Raw genomic sequence first — 12193 nt, 5'->3', positions numbered from 1 at the left:
TCAAAAAAACCTGGGTCCAGGATACAGAAAGCTTTTAACAGGAGAATCAGTATCGTGAATTCACCCGGGCAACAAAACCAGTGCAGGACATACAGAAATGGCATTATGTATTTCCTGACCATTTTGTCCCTGTCTCTGTATGCACTTCTTCCTCTAAGACTAGGCCTCAGCCCTGGCTTACTCCCATCGTTAAGTTTCTCTGGTCCTGCTCTAGAGCGGCTGAACGTCTTTGGAGAAAGTCCAAACAGCGGCCTGATTTTATCCATTTCAAATTTGTTCTTTCTTCCTTCTCACGTGCCCTGTCTATGGCAAAACAAAATTATTACAAATCATTGATCTCTGCCAATGAGAGGCGCCCGCAGCGCTTGTTCTCCACCTTCAACTCTTTGCTTAAACCTCCCTCTCCTCCTGTCTCTTCAGCATTCTCTCCTAATGACTTTGCTAATTATTTCATCTCTAAGATTACCACTATTTGCTCTGATATAGTCCCCCCCGATTCTTCTTCTGCTCATAATGTTCTATCGCCCTCGCCTAACAAATTTTCTGCATTTCCTCCTGCTTCTTTGGATGAACTTGCTACACTTCTGAACTCTTCCAAACCTGCAACTTGTTCTCTTGACCCAATTCCTACTCGTCTTCTAATCTCTATAGCTCCTTCTTTTCTGCCCTCGCTTCTCCATATCTTCAATCTCTCTCTCTCTACAGGCTCCTTCCCTTCGGACTTCAAACATGCTCTCATTTCTCCTATTCTGAATAAACCTTCTCTTGACCCCTCCTCTTTGTTTAGCTATCGTCCAATTTCTCTTCTCCCCTTTCTTTCTAAGGTTTTGGAACAGGTTGTTTATTCTCGCGGTCTTGAGTTTCTTGAAGCCAACTCCATTCTCGATCCCTTTCAGTCTGGCTTCTGCCCAAGGCATTCTACAGAGACAGCTCTCACTAAGATCTCAAACGATCTTTTAATGGCCAAGGCAAATGGCCTTTACTCTGTTGTCATCCTTCTTGATTTGTCTGCAGCCTTTGACACTGTTGATCACTCTCTTCTAGTTGATATACTTTCTGACCTTGGGTTCTCAGACTCTGTTCTCGACTGGTTTTGATCTTATTTGTCTGGCAGGTCTTTTGCAGTGGTTGCTGGCGGTCAGACTTCTTCTCCTGTTCCCTTATCTGTTGGAGTTCCCCAGGGCTCTGTTCTGGGTCCCCTTCTGTTTTCTCTCTATACACTGTCCTTAGCTAAACTCATTAGCTCTTTTGGTTTTTCCTACCATCTGTATGCCGATGACACCCAGTTGTATCTTTCTACCTCTGACTTTTCTCCAAGGCTTGAACAGCAAGTTTCATCATGTCTCACAGCTGTCTTGCAGTGGATGCACCATTGGCATTTGAAACTCAACATGTCCAAGACAGAACTTCTTGTCTTTCCTCCTAAGCCCACCCTTTAACACTCCTTTTCTGTCTCTGTGGACAACATTTGTATTCAACCAGTCCAGCAAGCCCACAGTCTTGGTTTCATCTTTGATTCTGCTCTGTCGTGTATCCCTCAGATCCAGACCACAGCCAAGGCTTGTAGATTCTTTTTGTACAATATTGCTAAAATCCGACTTTATCTCTCCATCTCTACTGCCAAGATCCTGGTCCATGCCCTAGTGGTCTCACGACTTGATTACTATAATGTCCTAATAATAATAATAATAATAATAATACCAAACATTAGCCTGACCATAGCATTCTGAATCAACTGAGCTTCCAAACTGTACTTAAAGAAATACTCATCCCTCCTGATTCCCGGACTTGGAGTCTGCAGTCTTGGTCCTTCGCGGACGGCAAACAGGGAGGGAGAAAATAACATGCGTGCCCAAGGCACACATGCCATTACGAGCGCAGGAGTGCGCAGCCATTATAACCAATGGCAATTTGAATATTTACATTTTTCCAGATTCATGTGTGTGTGGGGAGTGTCTGGAACAGATCTCCCACAAATCAGGAGGGACACCTGTACCTAGAAATTCAACACTGTTTGAACGATTATAATTTTAGATGAAGGATGAAAACATGGCTATTTTTGCAAGTATCCTCTATGTAATCCAAGGTATCATCTATTTCATGTATCATGTAAATACTGTATTCTATGTTTTGTGGGCTTTTTCCAGTTTTTTCATGCCTTTTTGAAATTTCCAGATCTAAGTGGTGTATAAACATTCAAAGGCATATTAAGTAAAGTCAGGGCAACAAAAAGCACATTGCAGTAGTTAAGTCAATATGTTAACACGTCATACACAAGAGCATTTAGATCTTGACAAAGCTGCTAACACACTGCAACTGCTAGCCCATGAGCAAGCAGATTTAAGAGAAGTATTACTCCTTCAACCTCCAAATACTCACATGTAGGGTTGCCATAAGTCAGGACCTCCAAACCGGGACAAATGTAGGACAAATGCAGGACAACATTTTCAAATGTAGGACACATTTTTAAAAATGGAGGACACACGAAAAAATTGAGGCTTTTTTAGAAATGTTCGTATAAATGCATGTTTCTTAGGCATGATCAAAATGGAGGACATTTTGACATTATTCCTAGACAGATCGCAGAAATGTACTTCCCTTTCTGGCCACCCCCCTCTCCCCATTCCAAACAGCACATTTGGGCATTGAACATGGCTTTATTTTAACATTGCCTCTTGCATATTTCAGAAGCTTATTCCACAACCAAACCCTTTGGGTTTAACACTGAACATGGGTTAACATGGCTATGCATATAGAACATGGTTAAACAAAAAGTGGATTTGCCCTCGGTTTCAGGTGTCTCACCAAGTATACTTCTCAGAAGTGTGTACTTGGTCAAGGGACTTGGGTTTTCCTTCATTTTGACTTGTTTTGTCTGTATTCCTCCCCACTAAATAAAGAAGACATGAAATGGAGTTAATGGGTACAAGTTGTTAAACAAAAAAGTCTTGTGAGACTCTGTAGGCAAGAGGTGCACCATGTTAAGAACTGCATTAAGCACACTTAGGCTGCTACCACACTGCTTTCACTCTCATCACTCCATCCTATGGAATCCTGGGATTTGTAGTTTGTTGTGGTGCCAAGGCTGGGCTTTGAAATCTCAGGCATAAGAGAGGCAAAAGGCTTGGGCTGCATCTACACTGGAGAAATAATCTGGTTTGAGACCACTTTAACTGCCTCGGCTGAATGCTATGGAATTTTGGGAATGGTGGTTTGTTCCAGCACCACAGCAGAATGGCAGTTAACCCCTGGAAAGCTCTCTGACCAAGGTGACCAATGCCCTCACCCCAAAATGTAGGCCACCCAAGCAAAAAAATGTAGGACATGGCAAAAATAAAAGCTAAAAACACCCATGTAATTATAAATCCATGCTTCTTAGCCATGATCCAAATGGAGGACATTTTGAAATTTGACAGAAAAGGGCATATCCTGGAAAAGGAGGAGGATGCCTGGTCACCTTGTCTCTGGTCCAAAATACACTGCAGAAATACAACAATGCTGGACTGAAATGCCCAGAGTTCCTCTCCAAAGCTGCATCCACACTGAGGAAATAATCCAGTTCGAGAGTGACTTAACTGTCCTGGGTTAGTGCTGGGGAATGCTGGGAACTGTAGTACACTGTGGCCCCAGAGCTATCTCTGGCAGGGAGTCCCATGGCCTTCCAAACGTAGTTGAACTGCAGTGCCCAGAATTCCTCCCCAGGTTCATCCACACTGAGGAAATGGTCCAGTTTGAGACTGCTGGGGAATCCTGGGAATTGTAGTCTATTGTGGCCTCAGAGCCATCTCTGACAGAGAAGTCTCAATGTCTCCCAAACACTAGCATTCCCAGGATTATTATTCCTGCAGTGTGTGAGAGAGATATAAAAGCTAGGGACTGGATTCATTTGGAGGATCTCTGTGTCCAAAACACACTGCTTGGACTGCCAGGGCTCAGTGCTATGGAATCCTGGGAATTGTAGTTTATTGTGGCACCAGAGCTCTCTGACAGAGAAGGCCAAATGCCTCACAGACACCAGAATTCCAGAGCATTGAGCTTTGGCAGTTAAAGGGGTCTCAAAGTGCCGGGGGGGGGGGGGGGAGAAAAGCCAAGGAGTGTGAATGAGCAGCTCACCTTGGCTGGAGGAGGAGGAGGAGGAAGAGGGAGAGAGCCAAGGGAAGTGGCCAGGACCATCCGGAGGAGGAGCCCCTGCTTTTCCTCATCATCGCAGCCTCCTCACTGCTGGCAAGAGGCTCTGCCCCCAGGCAACGCCTCCTCTGTGGACTATTCAGCCTCCTTTTGTCAAAAGAGCTCTGGTGCCACAAGAAACTACAATTCCCAGAATCCCATAGCACTGAGCCATGGATGTTTAAGGGGGGTCAAACTATTTCTGCAGCCTTCTGCTACCCCAAAGCCCTTCCTATTTACAAGGCAAAATCTCTTCCTTCACCAAGCCCTTGAAAACCAACCCAAGTGGAGGGCTGATTGCTTCTTTCCCATTGGTCAGCTTTGGGAGAAATTTGCATATTACAAGTAAAGATGTTTAGGGCCTCAAAAACGATCCTGTGATAAAGAATTACAAGAATACTGACGCGGTATACATTTAAAAGATGAGGCATTTAGACTCCCAGTGAAACATGAACGATTTATGGCCTTTTTTTCTCTCACTGTAACCTAGAAAGTAATGCCTCTTGCAAGACATATATACCAAGTGGGCTGGCAATAGCTCTGAGTGGCAGATGTCCTGAAGACCTGCTCTCTAGGCTACGCCAGTGCGCCAGGTGGGGAGAGTGGCGCACAGCCGCGCAGGACGGCGCGGGGAGGAGGCAGGGGAAGGCCGAACCCGGGGGCTAGGAGCCAAACTGGGCCGGGACCGGGGCCCCAAAAGCGGGTTTGTCACAGGGGCCGCCGGGTTATGGCATCCCTACTCACATGTCAGACAGTCACATTATTTCAGAAAAAGAGTGAGGACATCTCTTTTGTTATGCAACATTTAGAATCCCTATACTGCACACTATTAATTTTTACCAAGCAGGTTTCTTCATTTCAGTCCTTCAATGGAAATGCAAATTCCCTTAATATTCTTTTAGCAAATATTACCTTTTCAACAAATTTTAAGTTTACTGCCAAAGGTTGCAATGGAAGAAACAAAATGGTATAAGTGGACCCAGTCAAAGCATCTATCCCCAGTGATGAAGTTCTGCTTTCTTACATTCCAAGTTTTCACTAGACATGAGTTTTATATCTATACCTACATACGTATATTTGTATCTTCTTCAGCCATAAGAAACTTTTAAAAAAACTGGCAAGGATACCAATTTCTCATGCAGTTATTAAATTCTATTCCTTTGCCATCTTCCTATAGTCAGAAAGAAAGGCTACCTCCATAACAACCAACAACCAATAAGCATTCTACCAAGCTGCAGCAGAAAGACCCTCTTCCACTTTGATCAACCTCTCCAATCTCATCTGTTCCAATCTCATCAGATTCCAGAAATATAGCAGGATCAAGCCCAATTAGTACTTGGAGGGAATATCATGGATCTCACCTGAAACCCTGGAAAGCCACTGACGGTCGGCTGACTATACTGAGCTATCTGGATCAATGATCTAACTCAATATGAGGCCATTTCTTAAGATGGGAAGAAGTCTGTTCCACCACGCATACTGAAAAGCTACTTGCTTCCCCACTCTTTGTCCCCATCTCTTTTTCTTTTCTGTTGTATCTTTTTACATGGTAATGCTATGGGCAGGAACTGTTTCTATTTCACAGACTGTATGTAATCCATGAGACCTCTGGATTAATATAAGCACCCCTTCTATGTAATGGAAAACAGTGCTGACCCACAGTGGCCATGTCATAGGCTGATGGACCATAAGGAAGGAACTTTACTGAAGCTAAGCAGGCACAGATCTGGTCCATGCTTAGATGGGAGACCACCTGGGTGCTCTATGTATGCTGCCTTGAGCTCCCCAAAGGAAGATGTAGAACACGTTACTAAAAGAAACAGACTCTAAAATAAATGCACTCCTGTATTTGGCCTGGTCTAGCCTCTCCATTCACCACTTACCTGACATATTCGTGCCCCCATGAGGCCAAAGGCTCCTGGGATCCCACCAACCGATATTTCAGACACTCCCGCTCTCCACTCATCGTCATGGCCAGAACAGAAATTATGTCAGCTGCAAATCGCTGTGAGCAGAAAGGGAATAGTTAAAGATGTATGCCTCATATTTCACATGGTAGCCAGTTTGACTTATGACCACCACAGATCTGGATGTGAGTGGCAAACTTCATACTGTTTTGGTAGCTCTGCACTGTCCTAGCCATAAATAACTAGAAGCCCTTTGAGATTAAAAGAAAAATACGGGAAGTCTTCATAGAAACTGGTCCTCCCTGTTAACAGAACAAACAAACAAAAATGTCCCCATTTAACAAAAAGCTAAACTAACCCACTGGTCAGGGCTTTGAAATCCACACCAGGAGAATTCCCATTTCCCTCACCAGTCTGATTTGATTCACCTGCAGAACATATTTGTTCCAATGCAACTGAGACAAATGAAAGACAAATAAAGATAGCAACTTATTACTTTCTCTGACCAGATCAGGCTACATACCTTATTCTCTCCTGCAGGCATGTTTTCACAGATCTCCTTCAATTTTCCATAATGTGGGCGTAGGAACTTCAGGGGTTTGGGCACAGAGGTCATGGAAGTTGTGGAAGAGCGGATCTGCCTGCGCAGCTCCTCCAGGGCAGGCCGATAGAGAGAGGTATCATGCTCCTGCAACCAAATCAGCTGCTATCAGGAAAACAACAACCTCTTGTTTTCAAACCCTCACCCCACAGCAAAGCTGCCACTTCTACTCAATAGTAGAAGTCTTAAAAATTGGAAACTATGAATCCCAAATATGCTTCCACTTCACAAAGAGCCTTTTCAATAAGGGCTCCGAGACTGTGGAACAGCCTTCCTGAGGACATCCGATCGGTGCCCTCACTAGAGATATTCAGGAAAGCAGTGAAAACCGAACTATTTTGCCAAGCATATCCAGATATAAGATAATGACTGACATGCCCCTTGAATGAGTTGCTGCTATTTGCCAATTGTATTATATTGTGTATTGTATGGTTATTTCTAACCATTAGTTAATATGCTGGATTTTAAGGTTCATAATTGGTTAGAGAATTTTAATATATATATTGTGATTTTATTAGTCTGTAACCCTGCTTCAATCCAATCGGGAGAGGCGGGGAAACATAAATAATTTATTATTATTATTATTATTAAAAATGTGTTAAGCAATACACTGTTGGCATCTGAAGCCTGTTCTCAGAGAGATTCAAACAGGAAAGAGAATTCCTTGTGGGCATCATTGCACACTGTCCTTTATGAACCTGTCCAGTCACTCATATCTTCATCATAGGTTCCTCTCATGGTGCCTCCAACTCTGCAGATGAGGCAGATGGTAACTTGGTAATAATAATAATAATAATAATAATAATAATAATAAAATTTATATGTATCCCGCCCCTCTGAGAACAATCGGGGCGGCTAACAAAGTTAAAAATACAGCACATATAAAATCCCTGGTGCCCTCCCCTCCTTAAAAAAGTATTAAATCCAATGCAGAATTAAAAACAAGCAAAAAACAACGAAAAACATACAAATTAAAAACTGACCAAAAGGTCAACAACATCACATCACATCAGCAAACCATCAATGGGAGTGGCAGTATCTTATTCCCAGACGTTTTTTCTGAGGCTGGGTTCTCTATTCTGGGAAGGCCTGCCAGAAGAGATTCGTCTTAACAGCCTTTTTAAAGAGCTGGACATCTTAGAGATTGCCCTCCTTTTATAAATTACCTTCGCCCAAAGAGCCTTTTAAATATTTTCTGGTTTATCATTCTTTATTCTGTGCCACTTGAGTATAAATAAAGCTCATTTTCCAAGTGTGTTTTTATTCATAACCAGTTAAGAATTAAGACAGCAAAGTTGTAGCAGAAAATTACATAGCTGAGGTTTATGCTGATTAATCTGTGGGACTGGATTTTTAATGAAAACTTGTTGACTTTTGGTCAAGTTCAGGTAGAATAGTTTAGTTTTACTAGAATAGGAAAGGGAAAAGGCATCTTAAAAAAGCCCTTTCCATAAGGCAGGAGTAGAATCTTCCATTTATTAAATACTATGTTCTTATTTTTTTCAGTGTAGCAAAGAGCACCCATAAATCCAGTTTATTTACATGCAAGAAACTGACCAAAAGACAGTCTACCAACCAAATAGTTAAAACCTCTTTATTCAGTTGCAGATCTAATTGTAATGCCATAAGTATTATGACTAACAGTTAGAATTCTGCACAGATGAGACTGTGCTGAGAACTGGGAAAGAATAAATGTGTTATCAGCATAACTGCAACATCCTCCATGTGTCCAGAAATTCCTGAGTGTACCACACACTTGTGCAGTGACCTATGTCTGCCCTACCATGGTAAGGAAACACTACAGCAAAACTGGGAAATTGTAGCCCTTCACACACTGAGGAACTATTACTACCATGATTCCTCATCCTGTCTGGGCAGGAAAAGGCTGATGGGAATTGCAGAACAACAGAATCTGGAGTGCCATAGCTTCACTTACCCTTGCTATATGGCTTCTGTTCCTGGAAAACCCAAACAGAAACCTTATAATCTGCTATTAGATTTCCACAAGCTCCTGGTCAAAAACTGAAAACTTACCCCCAAGCGCTCCACAAGCATTTCCAACTCATCTTGCAGCTGCTTGTCTTCCTCAGACTGAAAGGGACAAAAGGAAGAAAGATAAGAAAATGCAGGCCGCTAGGAAAACCAAACACCCCAAAAGACCCCCTGTCCTCCATTGCTTAGGGCTTGTGGTTCAGGCACTTGACATCCCTGATTGGTTCTATCTATCTGGCATGCGGTCTTCCTCTCTTTCCACCTCCCTCTACCTTTGCTTGCATTATGGACTTTTCTAATGAATAATTCATTTCTAAGAGCCAGTGTGGTGTAGTGGTTGGAGCACTGGACTATAACCGGGGTCGGAATCCCTGTTCAGTCATAGCAAACCACTGGAAGACCTTGGGCAAGTCACTCTTTCAGCCGCAGAGGATGGAAACAGCAAACCTCCTCTACAGAAGCTTGTCAAGAAAGCTATGTAATAAGTTTGCCCAAGGGTCGGCATAAGTCGGAAACGACTTGAAGGCACACACCAATAACACCAACAAAGAGCAATTCCTTCTCATTATGGGACCAAAGCATGGCAGTCCCAATTTGATCATCTTGGCTTCCAGGGAGATTTCTGGCTTGACCTATTCTAGGATCCATCTGTTTGTTTTTGGCCATCTGTGGGATCCTCATCTCATATGAGTGCATTTTCTTCCCATCTGCTTTCTCTGTGTGGCTCGTTATATTTATTAGCAGTTCAATGCTACATAGTGTTACTATAAATTATTGATCACTACCCCTTTGCTATATTTTTTTATACAGTGGGCCTTTGTCATCCACTGAGGTTTGGTTCCAGGAACCTGTGGATACTCAAATCCATGGATGCTCCAGTCCCATTAAGTACAATCACACAGAAATGTTGTCCCTTGTATAAAATGAGAAAATCAAGGTTTGCCTTTTAGAATATATATATATATATATATGCAAACCATGGATAGTTGAATCCGTGGATAGGGAGGGCTGACTGTACAGTAGCCCCTCGACATTCACGGATTTTGTGGCTTTGGATATTCATGGACCTGATGAACATGTTCTCTCTAGGAACCTCCATGTCCTCCAGCAGAACTGTGCTAGATGTTGACCACACTGAGTGACATTGGAGGACCAAGAGAAAACAATTACCTAGACATCTGTAGATCTTCCTTCTGTCAGACGTTGACCATAGAGTTGCACTGGAGGACCTAGAGAGTCCTAGACTAGCAAACACCTCTCTAGGGATCTGTGGGTCCTCCATCATGACTCTATGGCCAAGCTGTGTCAGACCCTGACCATAGAGTTGCACTGGAGGACCGAGAGATTCCTAGAGAAAACGCTTGTCTTGGGATGTCTAGGCCCTCCATCATGGTTCTACAGCCAACCTGTCAGACGGCGACCAGAGAGATGCACCAGAGGAGGCTCCTAGGGAAAACGCCTCTCTAGGGATCTGTAGGTCCTCCAGCAAGACTCTATGGCCAGCCCCTGTCAATCCTCGGCCAGAGAGTTGCGCCGGAGGAGGACCCAGAGATTCCCAGAGGAAACACTTCTCTCGGGATCCATCATGAACGAGGCCAGGGCCGAGAAGGCATCCTGGGAGCCGTACTCCGGGGCTGCTCCCTGCAGGGCCTGGCGGTGACTCAGCCGGCCTCCCTGCCTCGGCCTCTTCCTCCTCCTCACCAGCTCCTGCTCCTTGTCCCCCGCTTTGGGGGCGTTGGGGTCCTTCTTGTCGCGGCTCCAGGGCCCCGCCGCCTTCTCCTCTCCCGACCCTGAGCCCGATCCGCCCGACTGCGACCGCCGCTGACAACTGCTGCTGCCGCCGCCACCGCCTTCCTCCATCGTCGGGAGCCTTTTCCTTCACAGACTGACGCGAGAGAGGCACTGCGCAGGCGCGAAGGGGGCGGAGCCTGCTTCGACCATCCCGCGGCGGCGAGCCGGAGAGTGACGCAGCATCGGGATGCATTGTGTGCGCAAGCGCGAAGGGGCAGAGCCTAAAGTGGGCGGGACGACCTGTGCGGGGGAAAGGGACTGTCGAAAGCAAATGGCTCCCACACTTTGGTCAGGTCTGGGTGTTTGGACTCCATTTCCCAGAAGCCCTAGCCACCTGGGCCAACGGCCGGGAATGCTGGGAGATGAAGTTCAAAACTCTGGAGCCGGAGTGACGCAGCACCGGTCCGCATTGTGTGCGCAGGCGCGAAGTCTAAAGTGGGCGGGGCGAGGCGTGATGGGGAAAAGGCACTGTCGAAAGCAAATGGCTCCCACTTTTAGCATTTGGACTCAATCTCCCAGAAGGCCTAGCCACCTGCGCCAACGACTAGGAATGCTGGGAGATGAAGTCCAAAACTCTACAGGACCCTAATCTGGGAACCAGAAAGGTTTAAGTTGCCTTAAATGAGATTTATTTTTGTTTCATATGAATTTTATTATTGTTGTAAGCTGCCTCGATTGTATTGGAGAAGCGGGATAAAAAATAATAATTATTATTATTGAAATAAAGCAGTTTTGACACCACTATTAAGTGCTGCAGCCCCGTCCTATGGAATCCTCCTGGGAACTGTAGTTTAGTGAGGTATTCAGACCTCTGGAGCCTCACAGAACTACAAATCCCAGGATCCCATAGGAGGGAGCTGTGGCAGTTAAAGTGGTGTCAAAGCGCATTATTCCTACAGTGTAGATGGCACTCTCATAGGCCTTACAGGTGCCTTCTCTACAATTCTATGATTTTGCTGTTTCTGGTCTCAGTTCAGATGGTAGGGAGGGCTGTCTGCAGACTGTTCAGCCCCTTTGTGCATTATTATTATTATTATTATATAGAGTATCCAACCTCCTGCCATGCAGGAACTCTCAATCAAAGCCTCCCCAACAGATGGCCATCCAGCCTCTGTTTAAAGACCTCCAAGGAAGGAAACTCCACTACACTCCGAGGGAGTTTGTTCCACTGTCGAACAGCCCTGTCAGGAAGTTCTTCCTAATGTTGAGGTGGAATTTCTTTTCCTGTAGCTTGCATCCATTGTTCTGGGTCCTGTTCTCTGGAGCAGCAGAAAACAAGCTTGCTCCCTCCTCAATGTGACACCCTTCAAATATTTAAACAGAGCTATCATATCACCTCTTAACCTTCTCTTCTCCAGGCTAAACATCCCCAGCAATAATAATAATAACCTAGGCACTATACTTCTATTTGCAGGCCTATGACTGACATCTTCAACTGTTTCCCTCCTGTTCTCCTGATGAAGAAGAAGCCAGTGTGACTCCGAAAGCTTGCAACACGTAATTGTGCATTTGGTTGGCCCCATAAAGGCATCATTGTCTGGATGTCACTGGATCCTCTCTGCTGCAGATGGTGGCTGAAGCCTCAGCCCTCTGCTTCTGGAGGCTCCATCAAGCCCCGCCCCCTGAGCCGGCCCCGCCCTCCTCCCTCCCTTTTAAACCCTTCCCGCCAGCCGCTTCCTATGGTTCAGCCTGAAGTTCGGTCCAGCTATTCTTTCCTTCCCCCGCGAACAACCAC

At 44.9% G+C, this 12193-nt stretch overlaps 1 protein-coding gene across 1 annotated transcript in view; it reads right to left on the bottom strand.

Annotated features, from left to right (window-relative positions):
* PSMD2 (proteasome 26S subunit ubiquitin receptor, non-ATPase 2) overlaps positions 1-10570 on the bottom strand; it is a 40597-nt gene extending 30027 nt beyond the window's left edge. Inside the window, exons 1-4 of the mRNA XM_089508690.1 lie at positions 10369-10570; positions 8710-8766; positions 6598-6762; positions 6051-6172 (exon numbers count right to left, since the gene is read on the bottom strand). Of these exons, the coding sequence (XP_089364816.1) occupies positions 6051-6172; positions 6598-6762; positions 8710-8766; positions 10369-10527 (503 nt within the window). The 5' untranslated portion in view covers positions 10528-10570. The remainder of the gene's footprint in view (positions 1-6050; positions 6173-6597; positions 6763-8709; positions 8767-10368) is intronic.
* Between the last annotated feature and the right edge of the window lie 1623 nt (positions 10571-12193).

This window comes from Sceloporus occidentalis, unplaced genomic scaffold (genome assembly GCF_023333645.1).
Source record: "Sceloporus occidentalis isolate IW3139 unplaced genomic scaffold, rSceOcc1.0.p SCAF_2, whole genome shotgun sequence".
NCBI lineage: Eukaryota > Metazoa > Chordata > Lepidosauria > Squamata > Phrynosomatidae > Sceloporus > Sceloporus occidentalis.
This window is presented reverse-complemented; position numbering and strand designations above follow the sequence as displayed.